The sequence below is a fragment of the Desmodus rotundus genome, chromosome 6 (genome assembly GCF_022682495.2).
Source record: "Desmodus rotundus isolate HL8 chromosome 6, HLdesRot8A.1, whole genome shotgun sequence".
NCBI classification, from domain to species: Eukaryota; Metazoa; Chordata; class Mammalia; order Chiroptera; family Phyllostomidae; genus Desmodus; species Desmodus rotundus.
Genome location: NC_071392.1, coordinates 46,976,054 through 46,999,455, shown reverse-complemented (window position 1 = coordinate 46,999,455; position 23,402 = coordinate 46,976,054). Strand labels below are relative to the sequence as shown.

The 23,402-nt window shown below is 38.5% G+C and overlaps 1 protein-coding gene across 14 annotated transcripts in view; it reads left to right on the top strand.

Annotated features, from left to right (window-relative positions):
• The window catches only part of SRPK2 (SRSF protein kinase 2), a 231,135-nt gene that overhangs the window by 150,293 nt on the left and 57,440 nt on the right, over positions 1-23,402 (top strand). For all 14 annotated transcript variants that reach the window (XM_053926870.2, XM_053926866.2, XM_053926867.1 and 11 more), the window contains one exon: positions 6,701-6,852. In XM_053926870.2, the coding sequence (XP_053782845.1) occupies positions 6,701-6,852 (152 nt within the window). The remainder of the gene's footprint in view (positions 1-6,700; positions 6,853-23,402) is intronic.

Genomic DNA, 23,402 nt, shown 5'->3' with positions numbered 1-23,402 from the left:
AAGAGCACATGTGGGGCCGCAGGGTCTGCCACCACCACATTGTGGGGTCTGCTAGCTGCAGCTTGGCCTGCCCCGTTCCACAGTCTGCCACCTCGCTGGGTCCCCCAGCCGCCGCCTTGCTGTGAGTCCTCTCCACTAGGCTGCCCGTCTCCGCCCCTCCTACCAGTCTGGATGAATGTTTCTTCTTTATCTCCTTGGTTGTCGGAGGTCTGTACAGTTCGATTTTCTGTCAGTTCTGGCTGTTTTTTGTTTTTAAATTGTTGTTGTCCTTCTTTTGGTTGTGCGAGGAGGCGCAGTGTGTCTATCTACACCTCCATCTTGGCCGGAAATCGAAAACCCTTTACTTTTAAAGGCTCATGTGTTTAGGGCAGGCCTACCTTTTGCCATGTAACAATGTAATTATGAGAGTGATAGGACATTCACAGGGTCTACCCACACTCAGGAGAACAGGGATTAATTATACAAGGGTGAGGATCACTGGGGCATATTTTAGAATGCTGGCGACCACAGCAGACACTTCATTTAGGTTTGATTTACACAGAGTTTAGAAATTCTCTTTTCACTAGAGAGGAATGAATGAGATCATTATGGCCTTTTCCTCCCTAGCTGCGTGGCTGTACTCAATGTTACAGCCTTTTTAGATAAGCTATTTTGAGAGAAAGTATATATTGATTGAGTCTATCCTTAAGAAGAAATGCCAGATTGTATATTTCTCAGGCTAGCAGTTACAACTGAGAGAGGGAGAATGAGAAGAAGGGAGAGAAGAAGAGAGTGAATTAGATTAGGTGGTAGACACAGAAAAGGAAGGAAAAGAAATGTGAGTTTATGTGATATCCCTAGAATACTGCCTGAAGTGATACATTTGAAACTCCTTTTTATTTTGTTTAAATAGTAATTGAATGAAAATTTCTTAAATTATGTCATTTGCTATTTAGGCTGATAACAGGGAAAGGATTTTTTTTTCTCCTGCCAAATGTGAAGTTTACTTGTCCTTTTCTCAAAAGAAATAGCAGAAAGGAAATCGGAACTCCCACCCAGTTACCATGGCAATTTAGAGCAGATGATGAATGCATTTCGTTAGGGTTTCTATTTTCCTCCCTTTTCTGATAGAGCAAATGTACGTGAAAAATACAATATGTAGTAGATAAGCATGATAAAATAATCTTAGTAATATAATATGTTTAAGGCAAAATATTTTGTGGGTTTCTTTTTAAATTGCATTTCTATGATATCTTCTATTTGGGGTAGTGATTAGTTAATAGTTATGTAAATGACTGGTTGGAATTTTACTTTCTAAATTTTTTATTCCAGTTGCTGAGATGGTATGTTTCTTGTTACATGAGAACATGTTCTCAAATTAGTGCCTTGTGTAAACTTTGGTCAATAAGACTCTCAGTTTACTTTTCACAGAACTACATACTACTTTTCACAGGAAATATGGTTGAGGCGGTTATAAAAGAGACCACGCATATAGATTGTTTAAATCTAAATGTGGATATTTCTGTTTTTTCCTGGAAGCATATACTTTGTAAAGGTATAAAGTGGACATTAAAGTATATTATATAGTTGTATACACTTTTGCTTTTTAAAAACAGGTTTTTGAGGTATAATCCACATACCATACAACTTACATGTTAAAAGTGCACAACATTTCTTTAGTATGTTCGTAGGGTTGTGTAACCATCACCACATTAGAACATTTTTATCCTCTTAAAGAAACCTGCTCCTATTACTAGTCAATCCCCATCTCTCCTTTCTCCTACTCCCAGCCTTAGCAAACATTAGTTTCCTCTGTTTCTATAAATTTGCCTATTCTGAACATTTTGATATAAAATGGAATCATATAACATGTAGTCTTTTGTAACTGGCATTTTTCACTTAGTGTAATGTTTTCAAGGATGATACATGTAGCATGAATCAGTACTTCATTTCCTTTTATTGTTGAATAATATTACGCTGTAGGGATCTAACACATTTTATTTGTCAGTTGATGCACATTCAGGTTATTTCTGCTTTCGTCGTGAATCATGCTGCAGTGGACGTCTTTGCAGAAGGTTTTGTGGGACATACAGTGTGGGCAAAAGTAGGCTTACAGCTGTTTGTATGAAAAAAGACATTACCTGAAAGATAAGTCATAAGTAAGGATATGAAATAATAATAATAATACAAATAAATAACACAATAATTAAAAATAATGCCAGAATAAACTATTTTGCATACTCCCAAGTGTAAACCTACCTTACGCACCCTGTATGCTTTTATTTCTTTTGGGCATATACCTACGAGTGGAACTGGATTATATGGTAACTTTAAATTTAAACTTTTTAGGAACTTTCAGGTATTCCAAAAGAGCTGTGCCATTTCACACTCTTGCTACAACATATGAGGGTTCCGATTTTTTCATCCTTGGAAGTGGTATCTCATTGTGGTTTTGATTTCTATTTCCCAAGTGACTAATGATATTGAACATCTTTTCATGTGCTTATTCGTCATTTTTACATCTTCTTTGCAGAAATGTCTGTTTTAGTCTTTTTCTTATTTTTAAATTGGTTTATTTTTTAATTACTGAGTTGTAAGAGTTCTTTTCTAGATATTTAATTCTAGATATCAGTCCCTATCAGTTATCTGATTTGCAGGTGTTTTCTTCCATTCTGTGGGATGTACTTTACTTTCTTGATGATGCCCTTTGAAGCACAAAAGTTCTTAAATTTGATCAAGTCTAGTTTATCATTTTTCTTTTTTTTTAAAGATTTTATTTATTTATTTTTAGAGAGGGGAAAGGAGGAAGATAGAGGGGGAGAGAAATATCAATGTGTGGTTGCTCTTTGCATGCCCCCTACTGGGTATCTGGCCTGCAATCCAGGCATGTGCCCTGATTGGGAATTGAACTGGCGATCCTTTTGGTTCAAAGGTCAGCGCTCAATCCACTGAGCCACACCAGCCAGGGCTAGTTTATCATTTTTCAAGTCTAGTGTTATATCTAACAAACATTGCCTAACCTAAAGTAATGAAGTGATTTGCTTGTATATTTTTTCCTGCAAGTTTTACAGTTTTTGTTGCTTCATTTAGTTTTTAATTCATTTTGAATTAATATGTATGTATGAAGTAGTTACAACTTTAATTTTTAATGCACTAATATCTGTTTGTCCCAGTACCATTTGTTTGACAAGGTGTTGGCACCCTTGTCAAAAATATTTATGGGTCTTCCTCACAGGACTTATTACATGCTTCTAGTGGTTCTTATGTGAGATAAACTTCTTGTTGGTTTTCATGAAAATTGATTAAATATATTTCATGACTATATATTTGGTAGGATAACCTGTCACCCCTTGATTTTTTAAACAATTAAGATTTAATCAGGCTTTGAAGTACTGTAGAAGCTACCAGACACCGCTTTGAAGAAGCCAGCCTTGAAGATGGTGTGATGTTGTTTTCTCTTGCATACATCTTTCTTAAGACAGGTTTACTTGTGTTTCTCCTGTGTGGTAAGCAGTAACAGGGGAGGGTGGGATGAATAAGAACCAGGGATTGGGATTATAACATTTGGCAGTTTACATTGTGTTGAATCTTACTATGATGAATTGAGTGATTTGAGAGTTGACGATAACTGATGTAAAGCAGGTTACTAGAAGCCTTGGAAAAAATAACAATCACTTGTGTGACCAGGAATCTCTGATTTTTGAGGCCAACCTTCTTCTTTGGTATTGATGAATCTGTAGAGTCTAGAGTAGTGCTATCCAGTAGGAATGTAGCCTCCAAAGTATTCTAGTAGCCACATTAATTAAAAGTAAAAGGAATCAGTTGAATTACACTTTAATTTTTCATTGTATCTAAAACATTTTAACATGTAATAAAAATAAACTTATTAATAAAATATTTTACATTTTTGAACTAAATCTTGGAAAGTCCAGTACATGTTTTACACTCAGAGCATACCTCAATTTGGAGCAGCCACATTTCAAGTGCTTAGAACCCACATGTGGCCAGTGGCTACTGTGTTGAACAGCACAGTTCTAGATATTTTCATAGATAACCAGTTGAAATACTGCATCAACATTACTCAACTTCCTTTGTACTTCAAGGTACCCCGACACCTCCCTTTAACTTGATACATGTGGCTCTGAGGGGAGCTTTTTTCCTGCTTGTTCGATGTGACCCTCACTGGTGGGATGAGAAGTGCATGCTTACTGAGACCAGAGGGTCTGAGAATTTTCTTGATTGACACAGGCGACTCACCAAATGGGTAAAGAATAATTGAGAGACATGTGTTATGATGAAGGTTCCTGAGCCTCCCACAAGAGAAAAATGGGCTGTGAAAATTAGAATTTCCTCTCTTTTCACATTCTACCCCATTGAGGTAAAGCTTCATATAGAAAATACTACTAATGCAGTGGTTCTCAAGTGGGCATGATTTTGCCCCAGGAAATTGGTCAGTGTTGGGACACAGTTTTGATGATCACAACTAGGGGGTTGGTGTGTTTGTGCTACTGACTGTAGTGGTGGAGGCCAGGGATGCTGACAGCATCTGACAGCATACAAAACAGCCCCCACAACCATGAGTTGTCTGGCCCAAATGTTGGTAGTGTTGAGCACAAGATGCCCCACACTGTAGAACAAGACCCTCCAGTTCTCCTTTCATTACTTGTTACATGGTTTCTGCAAGGAATATAACATGTTTTTCTTTTACATTTAGAGTCTTCTCTTTTCATACAAAGTTTCTAAGGAAGAAATAGCCAACTTTCAAAGTATTTCTGTTGGAGCCAATGTGTCAGGTAGAGAAATTCTGCCTGAAAACTGGGTCTCTCACTTCCTCTTGCCTCTGGGGAAGTGGCAGAGCGGCTGCTGGTGCCCTGCCTCCCCTTAGCCAGGCCTCTCTTTTGCCTGGGACCATTCTACTTTCAGTTGAGGGATATCTGTTAAGAGAATGCACATTTGCAAGGCTGCTAGACAGGTGATTGTACTTGTGTTTAGATCTGCTGGAATTTTGGGGTGTGTTCTGGCAGTGACGTGGGTGTTTGGTTGTGACATTCCCTTTCATTTCTCCATCCAGAGGGATGGTTCACTTGGGAGTGCCATCACCACCCTGCTCCAGTGTCTGCTAACCAGGGAGCTGTAACTTTGAGTCTTTGTGCATTCTAGCATGTAGAAATCAATACAAGTCATTTTTGGGTGATAAACATTCTTTTTTTAAGTATCTAGTCCTACTTGACAGTGTTTGCCTTTAAGGTTGCTAATGGGGTGTGATCCCCACCCCTTCCTCATGACTGCTGGTGTCTCCTCCACTGCCTTTCACCCTTCTCTCCTTCATTGCTTGTGGCAGTTTGAGTTTTTGGTGGGAAACCACATAAATCAGCTATAGTTAATTTAGGCTAAAAGCAATGTAGTACGGGCTGTTTGGGGACTCTTAGATTGGCAAGAATTTAGAGATATACCTTAGAAAGGGGCCGTAGTCGGGGCAACTCGTCTGTTCTTGCCGCTTACTGCCAGCTCTAGGTATACACTTGCATCCTATGGCAGCTGACCTTCTTGAGGTTCTAGGGCTTAACAGTGAGCTTTGGCTCTGTGCCCTAGACTGTGTACTACAGTGAGGAAAGAGACTGGAACCAGTCTTCTATTGTGCAGAAGATGAAAAGGAGCATGAATACTGGGTAGGCCCCCCCAAATGTCAGTTGTCCACCACATCAGGGCCTAGGGGTTCCCCTAGAGACCACCTACTGAAACTGCCCCTGGGAACACACCTGCGAGCCTGACCCTTTCCCCCACAGCTTTGACCAGCTCAGGAGAGCAATGGTGGTCCCATTGTTAGGGCAGCTTGTGGCTTAATGGAGAGATGTGCTTCTGGCACCCAAGTTAAGACTTTAGGTTCAAATTTTCCCATTGGGACACGGTAAGAAATAGCAGTTAAATTTTATAGTATGCATTTAGTATGTTCTTGAGTGATTCTAGATATATGAAAGGTTTATAGCTGTAACCTCTTCAGCTTTTTTTGTTTTTTTGTATTACAGGTTTTCCTGTTCTTTGTAAGAACATACTACACATCATTTAACTTTTTTTGTGACAATTACAAATGACCTTGCAGACCATACTTTAATGAATGAACTGTATTTGTATTATACTGATAGTGGGTGTTTTCTTTAATTTCCAATTTGGGGCAGTGTTTTTGATAAACAAGGTTGATAGATAACTGAATTCCTTAATGAAAATAACCATGTATCAGCTATAGTTTATTTTAGCCAGCTTTTATGAGTTACCCAGGATACCTAAGCACGTTTCTACTATTTTTGTAGGAAAAGAAACTCTGATTTAAAATAATGGAATATAAGCCCCTTTATAAGGTCAGGGCTGCTCTCATATGTCTTTTTATAATCTCTGTGGGATGTGCTTGTATATCATGGGGGATACCCCTTTATTTCACTTACATTTTATAATATTGTCAGGACTTAAATAATATTGAGACTCAGGGGGAAAACGTGCCTGTAAAAAATACAAGGGGTATTCCTTGGCTAGTAAGGGTAGTTTTTTTCTTCCTGGCCTGTGTTGAAACATTACTTGAATTCAGTTAAAATGGATGAAGTGACATCAATCAGCATTTCTTCTTAGTGTATTACAAGTTCTGTTAATTATCCATATTAAGAAACTCTCAAATTGTCCATAATGCAGGATTTACTTCTAAGTTGGGATTTTCTTTCTGCTGTTTTAGGCCAGAGCCTCAACAGAAAGCTCCCTTAGTTACTCCACCGCCACCTCCACCACCGCCACCACCTCTACCGGACCCCACGCCTCCAGAGCCAGAGGAGGAGATCCTGGGCTCAGATGATGAGGAGCAGGAGGACCCCGCGGACTACTGCAAAGGTGCCGTGCTTGCCTTCCCGGCTGAGCCCCTCTGTAGTTTATTTTGGGAATGGACAAGGGGAGTTAATGATTCAGATTACTTGGTCTTTATTAAATTAGCCTCTTGGTGTCATTATTATTTTAAATTCTTAGATCATTAAATATTGAATGATACTTGAAAATGTAAGCAATATCAGGAGGAAAATTATTGAGAGATAGAAAGTGTACATAATAATGTACATACATACTCTGGGTACTTTCAGGTGCATTTAAATGTGCTGATAGAATTATAGATAATACAAAGAAGGGCAATTAAAGATAAAAGCATAATACCCATCCAAAAAGAACACATAGAGTAGAAGGTACCAGGCGCCTGAGGGAAGACAATGTAATGTTGTTCATTGCACTTGGCTTTAAGTTTTCTGGCCGCTAAGACTAGCAAGGAACTGCTCCTTTGTCTGTATAGAATTGAATTACACAGTATTCATCGTCTGTGGAAAGAAAGCCTGCTCATTTGTTTATAGAGACAGACTTTTTTCCTGGCATTGTACTCAATGAAAAAGACATTTTGTGGGTTCTGCCATTGTGTGACATAGTGGATTATGCTTTCAGCTGTGATTTCACAGAGGACATAGAAATTATTCTATTGGGGTACTCTTGTACTGAGGCTTTGTAAAGACGAAGAGCATATAGTAAACTCCTAAAAGGCAAGCATGTTGTGTGGTGAAAATTGAGAACAATATGATGCGGACTCCATACTTTGTGTAGACTGGATGTTTGAGAATCTAGGAGGAAGGAAGGCTGCTGTGTCTATTCAGCTGCCTCTGTGTTACTTAACTACTCATTTGGACTTTAATTACCTCTAGTAGAAAATTATCACTCTTCGGGATTCTGAGCTTCTGAACATTCGATGAGACACTTATTTACTGCAGATTAAGGGAAATGTAAATCAGATTCTGTGCAGCATAAGACTAGATGTCAGAAGGTGCGCACATTCGGGCCATGAAGCATTAATGACTCTTTGGCTCTATAATATCCTTGTACGAATTTATTTAGTGATTGCAGGCCATTTGTATGTTGGTTAAGGAACATTATACTTTTTAGTTACCATTAAGAGAGAAAGTTACCATTCTGCTCTGACAGTTTAAGAACTCATCTTCACTCTAACCTGATTGCTCCATAGGTATGGGTTTCTATGTGCAGACTCAGTGTTTTCCTTAGAAAAAGGATTGTGGATCTTTAGCATTTGTATGAGTAGTGATTATGACCCTAAAGGTTTGTACCATCTAATATGAAAAAGAAGGTACAGAGACAGTTTGGAAAGGTAAAAAGATGTTTTTCATCTTCCTTCTTAATCTGCATTTCTTGGTTCGGAAATTAAGTTTGAAGAGGAGATGTGGACAGTTGTCTTTTGATTTTGCTGCTTATGCACAACATTCAGGTCGCCCGTAGGAACTGTTATCTTCAGCACACAGGCTTCATTCACCATGTTGGAATGAGAGCTGTTTGCTTTGCACCTGGCAGGAGATGATGGGTCAGGACATGCACCTAGTACTCTCATCCCTTTACGACCTCTGGGAATCAGCCCTGTGGGTGCTGCAGACCAAATTATAGGGCTGTGAACGAAGAACTCCATAGTCGGTGCTGATTCTTGGTAATTTTCACTGAACTTGAAACATCTTAAGAATATTGGGTCAGCCTCATAGGGCATGTTAAAGATGGTAAGGTTCTCTTCTTACAGTCAACTCACTCTTACCTCTCACTTTGTAAGTAACTGTGCCTCTGATTAACATACATGCAACAGATGCCATTCTCTGAATTTTGTGCTATAGATTGTAATAGGTTATCTAAGATAACTGACATAAATGCATGCAAGGAGTCCGTGGAATTGGGAATGCCTGGTAGGAGAACTGTGGCCCTCTCCCCCTTGTTCTCCTCCCCTTCCCTTCCCTTCCCTTCCCCCTGAATAGAATAGGGAACTTCCCCCCTCCCCCGAAACCAGTTGAGTTTAAGTGACCAGCATGATGCTTTATCACTCCTAAGTACTTTAGTATATTTTGCCTGCAATCAAGCACATTCTCCTATGTAACCACAATACAACCATCAACTCCAGCCTGAAGCTACTCTTTCTCTCTGGTAATTCATAAGTATTTTGTTGAGAGTTACTATTTAAGTATCCTTTAATCAACAATTTACTTCTTTCTTCCTCTTCTTTTTCTCCCTCTATCCCATCTATCCCTCTGGTCCATCTCTCTGTCTATCTTTCTGTCTCAGATGGACTCATTCATGGATTTCCCTGTTAGCTAGCCAGTTATAATCAATTATTCTCCTTTTTCGTTTTGGTGTTTGGATTACCCCAGATTTGGCTGTTACGAACCCCTTCAGGTTGGTTCTGCATTCTTTTGAAATGTCCCTCTCATCCTTTGAACACTTTCTTAATTTCAAGTACAATCTTGAATTTTCCCAGCTCTAGCCCTGGAATCAGCTCTTTCTGCAACTAGAGAATAGTATTTAGAAAGCAAGACCTGGTCCATTACATGTGATTATTGCTATTGAGGTGTCATTGCTTCCAGATTGCTCAGAGATACACAAACACATACATACTTCTTCTATGTTTCTGTATCTCTGTATGTATTTCTGCATTTATGTACATATCAAAATCCATGAGCTTAATCTGTTATCTCTAATTTCACTCTTAATGCCAGAGGATTCAGCCCAGTTTTCTCCCTTTCTATATTTATAATTTCTTTCTTTGACAGTAAGAGACTAGGCTCTCATTGTCCTCATTATATTTACTGATTTGATTAATTCCCTTATATATAATGAGTCACCCACTGCTGTCACTGGGCATCTCTCCCCTTTCCTCCTCATCAGACTTGTGCTCAGACATGTTTTCTGTGTTGCTTGTCCCTTTTTAATGGCTGTGGACTGAATTGTTCAGGAAGGGAGAAGGGGCGGGATGGCTTTCACTGTTCAAGGCTGTTTTACTTAATTTGTTGAGGTGTCTTGTCTGTCTTGTCTATCACTTCATCTGGTCCCCTGACTTTCTTTGACTTCATTTCTGGAGAACCTTTGCCTCACCAGTACTCTCAAAGTAAACAACAACAGCAACAAAACATACCATGTATTTTATCTCTTTACAGAAGAAACACTTGTTTGTCATAGGAAATGCATAGTACGGTGGGGGCTTGGTGTGGAGTCCCAGACCCACAAATAGCTGCAGAAAGCATTTGGGGCATTGCCATCCTGCATCATTTATGATCAGCCAAATTTCACCTTAACTTTTTACCTAAAATTGTTTCCCATTCAAAACTTGTGAAACCTCAGACATTTTGACAAAAAGGGCACTATTTAAAGTTTTAATACTGCTAAAGATTGTTTGTTGCTTCTTTCTATTTGACATTCTCTCTGGAGTGGAACTCTTCTTTAGTTCTTATCCAGCTTGTTCTTGTCCATCTTTTTAGTTCTCCCACTGAATCCAAGAGAATCATGGACTTTGGTGTCTGAGAAACCTGGGTTCAAAACCTGGCTCCTTAACTCTGTATCCTTGGATGAGTTTCTTACCTCCTAAGCTTTAGTATCTTCATTTATGATATAATATCTCTTTAGTTTAATGTATAATGCCATCTTACCACCTAAGGTTTTATGAAGAATAAAATGAGAAAAATATGTAAAGAACGTGGCATACTACTTTGACACATAGAAGTTTTTTCAGAAATACGAATTTTACTGTCTTCTGCCCTGTCTTTGTTCCATCATTCTCCTCCCAGCTGTCTTCCCATCTGGACTTTGATGCTGCACCCATTCATGCTGGTTCCCTTCGTGGTCTAACTGCCTCGCTTGTGGTGGGTTTGTGTCCCTAGCCTCTGCAGAGAGAGAGCTGTCAGCATTGCTCTTCTCTCTTCCTGTCTTATTTCCTTGTCACCTCCCTCAATTATCTGGGGCAGGAACTGTCTCAGCAGGCTTGCAGCTTACTCAGACTTCTGCTTCCAAGCCTGGAGGATAACAAGGGTCAGACACTGGGTCAGCCTGTAAACAAACACTTCCAGGAGGCCCTTGTGTAACTTGTGCTCACTCACGAGCTTGAGCATAAAGCCTCGGCAGGGCAAAACCTCCTCCTGAGGGGAGATTTTAGTGGAGTGTGGGTTTTCCAAGTGTAACCTTTTTGCCACCTGCATCAGAATCTCTGTGGGTGCCTGGTAGCACTTCCTTGGCTCTACTATAAATCCTGCCTTGGAATCCCTAGGGGTAGGGCCCAGACTCCAGATGTTTAACAAGGTCATTAGGTGGTATTTCTGCACATTGAAGCTAAGGCTGGCTTGTCTAGGCCATGTACAATTTCTCTCATACTCCACGGAAGTGACCCTTTCCCTTACTTCTTACTCTGTGACCGATGCACTGTGTAAGAGAAACGACTGCTTTGAACTACCTGTGTTCCAGAATTTTTCCAGAACCTTCAGCACATATTTGCTATGAGGACCAGTACATGGTGACAGTAGGAACAATTCTTTCTTTGTTATATCATGCTGCCTGCAATGACTGACTCCTCAGGGATCCTGTTTCGTGGCTCTCCTAAATTATTCTTAGATAATTTGCACGTTTTACAATTTTATCACTTGTGTTTTTTCTGGAGACATCATTTTGAACAGAGTTGCGGTCTGACTTGGTGCTAAAACATGTGTTACTTTCTTAGAAAGGCCTTCTTTTAATCCCTAATCACATTTTAATCAGGCTCCCCTGTACTACTCACAGCACTATCTGCCATAACACCCTGTCCTCACCGCGGTTTAGAATTACATGTTTCTTTTTGTGTTCATTTGTTATCCCTTCACCAGTCTGAAAGATTCCCTGTGGTCAAGGGCTGTGCATTGTTAACCCCACTGCATCTGAACCATCCACAGTGCAATAAATATATTTCAGGGGGTGAAAGGACTGTCTCTAGCGGTAAGCTACCGCTCAGGGACAGACAGCAGTGATGGCACACGCGTCTCTGAGAAGGCATGTCAGGTGAGGCAAGGCTTGATACGCCATGGAGGGCCCCCCCCCCCCGCCCCCCCCGCCCCCCCCCCCCCCCCGTCAGAGTGCAGATCCTTTGTTTCTGCTTTAAAATCATCCATAATGTTATATGTTATATGTTATACACGTTTAAGTGGAATACAGTTTCTTTCTTTCAAGATTTAGAAATATCTTCTTCAAAACAATGGTATAAGCAATTTGTTATATGTTATACACATTTAAGTGGAATAGAGTTTATTTCTTTCAAAATTTAGAAATATCTTCAAAACAATGGTATAAGCAATGTAAATGTTTGCACACAGACTGGCTGAATTTTAATAACTCAGAACTTAATGTTGGTGGTTATAAGTTCTCATTGGCCTTGTCTCCACAATCTATGACATTACTATTTTATAGCTTCCATTTTTCTTTTCATATTTAAGAAAGAAAATAATACACCTTATACAGGGTTGCCTTAGAAATGGTGTCATGCAGCTCAAGAGTTTTATGCAGTCTTTCACGTCTGTCCTTTTTGAAATGAAACAGATAACCTTTATGCATTCACAATTCGTTTCCTTAAAACTACTAACACTGTACACATATTTAACTCACCATGTTGCATGTGCTTTTAAAATTAATTGGCTTAATTTGGCTTCCTTGAAAGGAAGCCTTAAAAGGAAACTCGGCTTATCTATATGAACAAAGTAATAGATGCTCTTGAATTATTAAGGCCTCGTTATATTTCTTTCATGGAGACTGAGGAGATTCTGACACCTGTTGGTGCTGTGAGTTACTATTGACTAGGATATTGATCAGTGAGCTTTAGTTAGCATGACAGTTGAACTCTTTGAGGCTTCACTGTGCGTAGCACCTTGGAATTTACTAAAGGAATATAAAAGTAAATGAGAAAGAGTCCCTCCTTTCTAGGAGTTCATGGCTTTGTGACTTTGCCACTAGAATATAACCTCAATGGCAGAGCCTTTCCCACTCTATCACTAGCACCTGGATAGAATAATCTGTGGCCTCTGGATATGGACTGAGTGAATAGATTAGATTAAGAAATTACTGAAATACACCTTTTTACCTCTATTGTGTAGTTAATTAACTATAAGAGTAAAAAGGGGGAAACTTACGAGGGCTTAAAAGGAATGAGATGGTATGTGGTCAGAGGTAAAAGATAAAACCTCTTAGAAAATGTAACGGGGCCTTGCCAACGAGAGTGATGGTGATCTGGCTAAATCCGGGGGACAGGGAAGGGGTCTCTGAGAAGTTCTACGTGCTTTTGTTTTCCTAACAAATGGGCCAGGAGTTTAGGAATATCAGATAGGGAGCAACTATAAAAATAAGTTTTGAAGAGAATTAAAACATCACTTAGTAATATACATTTTGAAAAACACACCCAAAGGCAAGCAGTAGTTTGTGTGTGTGTGTGTAGATTTCTTTGGATTTTCTGCACACACAATCATTATTATTCCAGTGCAAGTAGTTTTTCCTTTATATTTTTATGCATTTTATTTTTCTTTCTTGCTTCATTGCTCTGTGCACAAGGTTGAAAAGAAGTGATGAGTGGACATTTTTGTCTTATTTCTGATCTTACAGTAAATGTGTAGGTCTTTTAAAAGATGTCTTTACTACGTTTTGGTGGATCATAGATGTCAATGAAAGCTAAAAGAATAAAGCTTATAAAAAGAAAAAGGTAGGAGAACATCTTTACAACCTTGGAGAAAGGGAATATTTCTTAGGGAGTATATAAGAAGTATTAATTATAAAATAGGAAAATTAATAAATTGGATTTCATCAAAATAAAAAGTCTTTGCTAATTAAAAGACCTTTTTGCTACATTTTCTATTTATGAATACTGAATGAGCTTTATCTTGAGGAGCAATTTATACTTTCGAGGAGATTATGTTATTTAATTAATTTCTAAAATTTTATCAAAGAATTACATATGTATCTTAGAAATTACCACTTTAACAGTGCTGGTGACAAAAAGCAGTTAAAAGACATTTTTTTAAAATGAAATGCCAGCTTCAGACTAGAGAAAATACTTGCAATATAGCTGAAAGGACTTGACTGGGAGAGAACATCAGAAAACTTTGTGAGATTTTGGAGAAATATTCTCCAAATCTACATAATCAAAACTTATTCTCGATTAGTGCATGTATGTTTGTCAAATATCAAGGAATTATGTACATAAGATATTTTACTGCAATTTCAGAAGTTGCAGTATCTAGTTATATCTGGATTATAGGATTTCTATAACGTGTGCTTTTATCTCTGTATTGTGTTTGTTTTCTTTGTGGAGCACATATTTCTTTGTAAATAGAAAAAAAAAAGTTTAAAAAAGAAGGACTTAGCCCTGAGGAACCACTGTAGATTTTGAACGAGGAAGTGATTTAAGAAAGATTGATTTGTGAATCTTGAGTGATTGGAGTTGGAAAGAAGACGTGAATATACATATGTATATGGGAGGACAAAAAAGCCAACAGCATCACAAAGTAGCATTTTTATGATTGTAAATCATATACAAATGATTGTATATACAGGCAACAATGAAAAACTTAAGTCTTGAACTCTGGAGTGACTGGAAGAATAGTGTTTTTCTTTATGCATCCTTCTTTTTTAATAGACTCTGAATTTTGAAACTGCTTTTTTTTTTTCATTTCTTTGTTTGGGATATTGTTTGGATATTAAAAAACTCAGAGCCAAGTGTGCAACCCAGCAGCAACAAGTGAACAACAACTTACAGCATTACATCCTGTGTGCTAACTCCACCACACCATTGTTCTGTTTTACTCTTTCTGGACTAATTTGTCTTTGCCCCAGTTTCCTTCTGATTTTGTTGTATTGTGGTTGTATAAACTGCCTCAATTCCTTATTGGAACGAAATGGATTTGGCACTATTACCAGGTACAGTGAAATCACAGTTGGTCTGGGAAAATTTTGATGAGTTTGACTTTATTTGAGTTTAAAGGTAATGGTGAAGATATGAAACAGGCAGCTAGAAATATGAATCTGGGGCTCAGGAGAGAGAGCAAGCACATGGTATAGCAAAGAATTTAACATTGGTACCAATACTTTACTAATGTGATTTGTGGTAGGGGCTTTTGGGGAGGGTGGGGAGACTTAGGTCAGTCACTTAGCCGGTCAACCATGTTTACATAATGGAGCCCCAATAAAAACTCTGGACTCAGGGCGGGGTGAGCTTCTCTGGTTGGCAGCACTCTGTGTGCATTGTGCTTAACCCCACTGGGAGAGGAAGAGAGCTGGCTCCTCTGTGATTCTTCTGCCCCATGCATCTCTTCCCTTGACTAACTTTAATCTGTAGTCCTTCTACCATAATACACTGCAAGTTCAGTATAACAGCTTTCAGTGAGTTCTTACGAGTTATTAATTGCTGAAACTGAGCATGGTATTCAGAACCCCCAAACTTGCAGTTGGTGTCAGCAGTGAGGGTGATCTTTGGAACTCATTCACTCTGCAATTCTGTCAGAAGTGGGGTCTTAGGGACTATTCCTAAACCTTACGCAAGTATTAAAGATTTGATAGGAAACAAATCATGTAAGGGGTGTTAAGTGAATAAAAAAGATGAAGAGAGGCTGTTCACTGACCAGCCTTTGAGAAATTTAATGGAATACAAGAGGAGAAAGAACAAATTGAAAGAAACAGACATAGCAGTCGGGGAGGTAGGAGAGCAACCAAGGATGTGTGTCCAACTTGACATGGAACAGATCAAGGAACTGAAAAGATGGCAGCTCAGTTATTCGGAGTGAAAATTCCTGAACATACTTGGTTGTATTACCTGAATTTTACATTTTTTAGGTGTAGATGAGTCTTCCTTGCAATCATTCTAAATGTTTGTGGTCCTTGTCCCCACCTGTCAGCCCCCCAATAGTCTGCCCTTTCAGATCTGGACATCCCCAGAGGAGGGCGCTGCAGGATCTGGACCTAGTTACCTGGTTAGGTCTGTCAAGATGTTCCTTCCTGCTCTTGCTTCTGAGGGTGCTGCCAGTTACCTCTATGAGAATGCTCTTGTCTGTGCTACTGGGGCTGTTTCTGCTACACTCATTGCCAGAGAGCAGGATTGTGTAGCATAAGAGTAGTGAGAGCAACCAGACCAAATACCTCCTCTGTCTGCACTTTGTCCCCCAGGCATCTGCACAGCACTGCCTATGCCACTGCACCTCCGCACGCCCTTTGCAGAAACAGTTCCCCCAGCCATGCCGCAGCCCTTCTCCACTAGCCTGCACCCCTGCACCCTGCAGTCTGGTGTGTGTGTGTATATTTCCATTTTTAAATCATTTTTATTTTTCAATTACAGTTGACATACATTATTATACTAGTTTCAGGTGTATACCTCAGTGATTACACATTCCATAAGTTACTACGTGATCATCCTGATACATCTCGTACCCATCAGACACCACACATAGTTATTAGAATATAATTGGCTATATTCCCTATGCTGTACTCTACATCCCCATGACTACTCTGTACCTACCATTTGTACTTAATCCCTGCACCTTTTTCACCTCTTCCCTAGTTCCCCTCCTACCTGGCAGCCATCAGAATGTTCTCTGAATCTATGAGTCTGTTTCTATTCTATTTGTTAGTTCATTTTGTTTTTAAGACTCAATTGTTGCTAGATATGTATTTATTAATGTTTTGTTCAAATTTTTTATTTTACTTTTTTCTTCTTAAAGAAAACCCTTTAACATCTTGGTGATGATGAACTCCTTTACCTTTTCCTTGTCTGAAAGAGCCTTTCTCTGTTCTTTGATTCTAAATGATAGCTTTGCTGGGCAGAGTAATCTTGGTTGTAGGTTCCTTGTTTTTCATCACTTTGAATATTTCTTGCCAATCCCTTCTGGCCTGCAATATTTTTGTTGAGAAATCAGCTCACAGTCTTATGGGAGCTCCCTTGTAGGCAACTAACTGTCTTTTTCTTGCAGCTTTGAAGATTCTTTCTTTGGCTTTAACCTTTTGCATTTTAATTATGATGTGTCTTGGTGTGGGCCTCTTTGGGTTCATCTTGTTTGGAACTCTGCACTTCCTGCACTTGCATGTCTCCCCTGCAGCCTGGTGTTAGGAAGAGAGTTCATAGTCAGTGTGATGGCTCAATGTTACTCATTTTCTCTCCCATCCTTAGCCCATCTCTGTATATAGGCTCATTGGAACTTAAAATTCCTTCCCTTCCTTGCCTTTTTTCTTCTCTCTCTTGGCCCCAAATTGAAACACTTTTGTAAATCATTTTTTTTGCATGCCAGCTCCTTTGGGCTATCCACCAATTCCCTTGGCAGGCTCAGGTATGTTTGATTCTTATTTGGGATCTAAGATAGGATTCTAAGAACGTTTACCAATAGAACGTAGTAATGGGACACTACTGGAGTAATTCATTTTCTCTTTTAAAATTTATTTTTACTGAGATATTGTTAAAACATTGTGTTAAGTTGAAGGTATACATTGTATAAGATGAGGTATCGATTTGATACATTTATATATTAAATGTGATGAGCACTTAGTGTTAGCTAACACTTTTATTACATCATATAATTATTTTTTTGTTAAGAACAATTAAGATATAGTCTCTTAGAACTTTGAAGTTTATAATAACAGAATTGTTGTCTATATTTTCTTTTTTACTTGCTCCTTGAGGCTAGTTTTAAAAAAAGGACTGTATCCTTAAAGTTCCTTATCCAGTTTCCTCCCTTAGTGTTGATAATTCTGGATTGGACAGAATCATGATGATTTTCATGTATCTCAGTATTAGATCCTCTTTCAACCTGGAATTGAAAAGATTGAAATGAAATAAAGAAGTTTCAGATTTTATCAGAGGGCTGGTTTTTTTGGATCAAGGGGTGGGGAGGTCTATTTATATTGTCTAGGAAGCAGTAATTGAAACTTGGTGTTTTCTCCCTCATACAGGATTTTTTATTGATTATGTAAATCTACCCCTTTAAAACATACAATTAACTGGTTTGCAGTATACTCACAGAATTGTGCAACTATTACCACTATCTAATCCCAGAGCGTTTTTATCACTCCCCAGAAGAAACATGTTCATTAGTGGTCAGTCCCTATTTCCCCCTCTGGCAACCACTAACATACTTTCTGTCTCGATGGATTCGCCTATTCCAGACGTTGTATACAGCTGGAGTCATACAATTTGTAGTTTCATGCGGGTGGCTTCTTACCATGTTTTCATACTCTCCCATCTTGCAGCATGTATTAATACTTGAAAACATTTTATACTGAATAAATTTCTGTGGTTGAATACATCACATTTTATTTATCCATTTATCAGTTGATGTATATTTGGGTTGTTTTCACTTTTTTGGTTATTATGAATATGCTGCTGTGAACCTTTGTATGAGTTTTTGAGTGGCATATGTTTTCATTTTCTTGGGGGTTGTACCTATGAGTGGAATTGTTAGGTTGTATTGTAACTTCATGTTTACCTTCCAGAGGAACTGTTTTCCAAGGTAGCTACATCACTGTACATTCCATTAACCATTGGTGAGGCTTAAATTTCTCCATATCCCTGCCAACACTTACTCTCTTTTATTTTAGCCATCCTAGTAGGTTGGAAGTGGTATCTCATTGTGATTTCCAAATGACTATTGATGTTATCTTTTCATGTGCTTATTGGCTGTTTCCATATCTTCTTTGGAGTTGCTCTTTGTGTTGTGTGTGTGTGCATGCAAGCACACGCACGCGCTCAGTTGCTGAGTTGTGGTTCATGATAACACACATTGTTTTACTTACGAGGTTTTATGAGAGAGAGCTTGTCTCCACTCTTAGTGCCTGGAAAAGCTGTACTGCTACCCTCTCCTGATTTGTTATCAGTCTTTTAAACACTGACTGCTGTGTGCCCCTGTTTCCTGGTTGGCTTTTGACATTAGGAAGTACTGTATGATTTGAGGTTTACACCTGCAATTGTAAGTGACCTATGAATGTATTCCTGTAGGTATTTATTTAAACTTGTATTGCAGAACACACACACATGTGTGCACTTATTTGTTCAAAAAATTATAGTAAAAGTGATGTATGATAATGTTAAAAACTTAAAGAGACTAAGCAAAAAGTTAAAATTCTCATTTTTTACTTCTGATATTCTGTTGCACTGTCCACTTCCCTAATGTAAACTAAGGGTGTTTTCAAGTTTTCGTACATATCCTCTCAGAGATGTGTGTATGTAAGTGCATCGTATGTGTGTGGCCACCATAAACGATTGATCCGTGCGTGCTCTTCCATATTACTGTTTTCTTCCAGTAATTTTTATGGGTGTATTTCCATGAACCTAAACAGAGTTTGGCACCCTTGTTTTGTGTATAAAGTTCTATTCTAAGTATTTACTTTAACTAGCTTTGTAGTAATTAGACATTTATGTGTGCTCAGTTTTCACTATTGTAAATAACGCTGCTGGGAACTCCTTGTGTGTTCATCTTACAGGTTTGCGTACAGATGAGCATAGATGTGTAGATGGGATTAGTTGAAAGCATAACACAGTTTCATTTTGAATCATGTCACCAGTTGCCCCCAGAACGGTTATCCTGATTTGTACACTTAGCAGAAGTACATGAGCATGATCGCATGTAGCACTGCTAGCTGTGTCTTCACGGGGTATCACCAGTGATCTCTGTTTTTATATTACTCATTTAACTATTAGTAAGGTTGGCCTTTTGTATTTAACATTAAAAAATTGTGTTCTTTTTTTGACCATTGAGTTTTTTAAGCTAAATTTTATTTTGTGTCATGTGATCTTGTATTTGTTTTTTTAATGAAATTTTAGTTTTTTGATTACACTTTCTTCATCATATCTTGATTATATTTTACTTATTTTTGCCCTTTTCTGTGCTAATTCAAGTCATTTTACCTATTTTCACCTTTAATTAATCATGTCAGTAGCCTTTTCAGCTCTGTTGACTGCACCACCTGTATTCACTATGAAGCTTTAAATCTGAATGTCTCAGCAGACTTCCAGACCAGAATTCTTCCCTAGGAAAGTCGTAATTTATTTATATATTAGTAACACACTGATACGGTGGTATTCTCTTGAAGACTATTAGGTCAGAAGCGTAAGAGGCAGAGAGAGTTTACAAGAAGGAAGGAATTAATAATAGTGGTATTTAGTTAGCCACAGTTTGAGGAGGGGAGAGGCTGAGAAAGGTCCAGTGAACCTACCTGTGGGTAGTCAGGGCTAGTGATGAATCATGTGAATATCAAGGTATACTTGAGAGAGCATAACTGATTTTTTGGTGAAATTTAGCAGTGAATACAGATTATAGCTTGAGGAGGGTGGGGTCACAGATGGACAAGGGACAGTTAATTTTAGGATAGGATACCTGAGCGTATTTCTAGGCAGAAGGGAAAAAAATCAGAGAGTTTGAAGGACCAGCAAGTGAGTGTTTTTTGGAGATAGTGGGCTTGTCTTGGAAAGATTGAGGTCCCATCTTTTTTAGAGGACAGTGGAAGAGGTTTTGCATAGATGTGGCAAGCAGATTAAGGATTGTTCTGGCTATTATTCTTGCATGATGAATTACCACAAAACTTAGCGGCTTTAAGCCAATTTTATTTTGCTTATGATTTTGTGGATCAGGAACTTAGGGCAAAGTTCGTATGTTTTGCCTATGCTTCCTGATACCTGGGGCCTCTGCTGAGACATCGCAAAGGCTTAAGGTGGCTCGGTGGCTGGGGACTAGTATCATCTGAAAGTTCACAACATGTCTGGCCCCTGGGTTAGGACTGGAAGAGTAGGACTGCCAGTTGTGAAGCCCCTTCTGTGGCTCTGCCTCCTCACAGCATGGCGTCCTCAGAGTCAGAGCTTCAAAAATAAATGTCTGCATTACAAAGTGGAAGCCTCAGAAATCACACAGTCACTTCCGTTACATTCTGTTGGTTAGAAGCACAACAGAAGCCCACAGATTTATAAGGAGGAGTAGAACTTTAGGATTCTAAAAAAGCAAGTAGTTTGGAAGGTACTGTTGCATCCTTCTTTGGAGGATATACTCTGTCAGGAGAATGTCACAAGCAATCAATAAAAAGATGTTGCAGACTACAAATATGTTTAGTTGTATTTATTTTTTGGTATAATCATGTAACTGCTTTTCCTAGGACATTATTTCATCTAATAATTTTTTTGTCTGGCATAGATTATATAAGCCCTATGCCCCAAGTCCTCTAACTATATCTAAGTTGCTTTATCAGGTGCCTAACGTAGGACTATGCACAAGTTGGTACACGAGTCAGACTTTCATGATGGTTAAGCTGGAAAGCATTAATTACTCTTGGATTGCAAAATGAGGTGTAGGGCTTTAGAATGAGTCTCAAAAATCTGCTTTATTTCCCCATATACATACATGTTAGAGATGTTTTACTTAGTGCATTTGTAGTTATTTATCTGTAAGACCTGTGTTCTTTTACCCTTTTTAAAAAATCTTCAACAAGGATATGTTCATTGATTTTAGAGAGAGAGGAAGGGAGGGAAGGACAGAGAGCGAGGGGGAGGAACATCTGTGTGAGAGAAAGATTGATCAGTTACCTCCTGTTGAAGCCTCGACTAGGGATCAAACCTACAACTTCTTGGTGCACGGGATGACACTCCACCCAACTGAGCCACCTGGCCAGGGCCTCTTTTATCATTTTTTGATTTCTGTAGAATAATTGAGAACTTGGATTCATTTTTACAGGAGACGTAACATATACCTGGGAACTTTCCTGTAGTGTGGTGAGGGAGACGTTGCTAGGTGCTGTCGTACAGCCTCACACCCTCATGGTCTCGTAGGAGCTGAAAACAACAGTAGGTCTTGACTTCTTGAAATAAGTTAATCTTTCTGCTTTTTTTTTATGCTGAGTGTGTATAATTATGGCCTTTGATTTTAAGTAGCCAGGGAACTTCTTTAAGAGTTCTTTTATTGTAAAAGTTTTTTAGTTAGTAACAGAAATTTTTTAGTTGTAAAAGAGATCTCAATATTTCTCAAGTGTCTTCTGATTTCTGAATTCTACATTTATACAACTGAGACTTTCTCATTCCAAGATTAATTGTTTTACAAGTTCATAATTTAGTATATTGTATTTTACTTATCCAGAACCAATAAGAATCATGAAATGAGCCCACAGTCTTTGAGAGAAATGAACGTTGTCCAAGTTCATATACTGTTTGTTTACTATGGAGAGAAGCCCCATTTAGGATCTCAAATAATGTCTGTTTATTCTTTCCTTGCACCCAAAGCAAGGAGAAGGCTTAAAACAAAAAAGACATAAAAAATATAAAAATTATCATAAAATCCCAATAAATGCTGCAGTGTTGGTCTGTTTGATGCAGTGATAAAATTTGTAGACATGAAGACCACGTGTTGTAGCTTGTTATCAAGGTTTTGTATATCAACACTTTAGGCTAAAAGACGGAATGATACATCTTCGACTAACTCAAGGAAATAAGGTCTGAGCCAAAGATCTTGTACTTGTTCAAACTGACCTTCAGTTATAAAGGTCCCAACCAAGGTCAATGCAGAGGCATAGATGTAAAGACTGATTTCATTAACAGACAAAATTAAACCTCCGGAATACTTACCTTAAACTGGCAGAGGGGTCCAGCCCACGCGGCCCCGGATGTGTGAATGCAGCCCAACACAAAATCGTAAATTTACTTAAAACATTACAAGATCTTTCTGTGATTACCTGTCGCAGTGTCATGTAATCACAACATTACAATGGCCCGCGACAGCTCTCCTTCCAGTGTGGCCCAGAGACACCAAAAGTATGGACACTTCTGCACAGCATGCTGTGAAGTAGGCGTAGTAATTAGACAGTCAGATGGACTTTGAACAATGTGTGTTTAGTTTTCATGGACTGTATTTTTTAAATTTAAGGGTAACATTTTTGTAACATGTATTTAATGGAGCAATAGTCTAGATTTTCTATCAAAGATATACTGAAGGAACGAAAGGGCTGTGTCCAACACTATGTACTTAGGAAACAATGGAAAGTGTTGGTAATGGATACAAAATGAGTCCATTAACTCTGAAATTTGTAATCTAGTAGTATGTTCAAAATAATTTCAGTGAAATCAAGTACTTAGTCGTTTGTGTATATATGAGAAAACTTGTGACCCAGATCACAGAGTCACGTATGTCTAGACTTGGTCACTTGAAAACAGCCGTTAGCCATTTATAATCTGATGTTAATCATGTGTGTTTTAAGGACTCCTACTAATCACCTCCCCTACCCCTACCAAAGTGCATTTGAAATGCTGTGCTCTAAAGCATTCTGACTAGATAGAGAAATGATTCAGGATTGTTCTACAGTGTAGAGATTGGGCATTTAGATTCTGGCTTGCCCCTGAGTGTTACTTGCATTTCTACCAGGGAGCTCTGTCATTCTTGAGGGAATCTTCTAGAAAAGTAGGAATGTCAACATCAGTATATTTTAGAAAATTTTGCTGTAGCTGCTGTTTTAGTACTGAAATAGCAAGAAACCTCAATTACTGATTATAAAGGCAGCAGAAATCCTTTTTTAATTTTTATTTGATTTTTGTCTGGAATCAGATTCTAATTGTGTAACTATATTGCGCTATT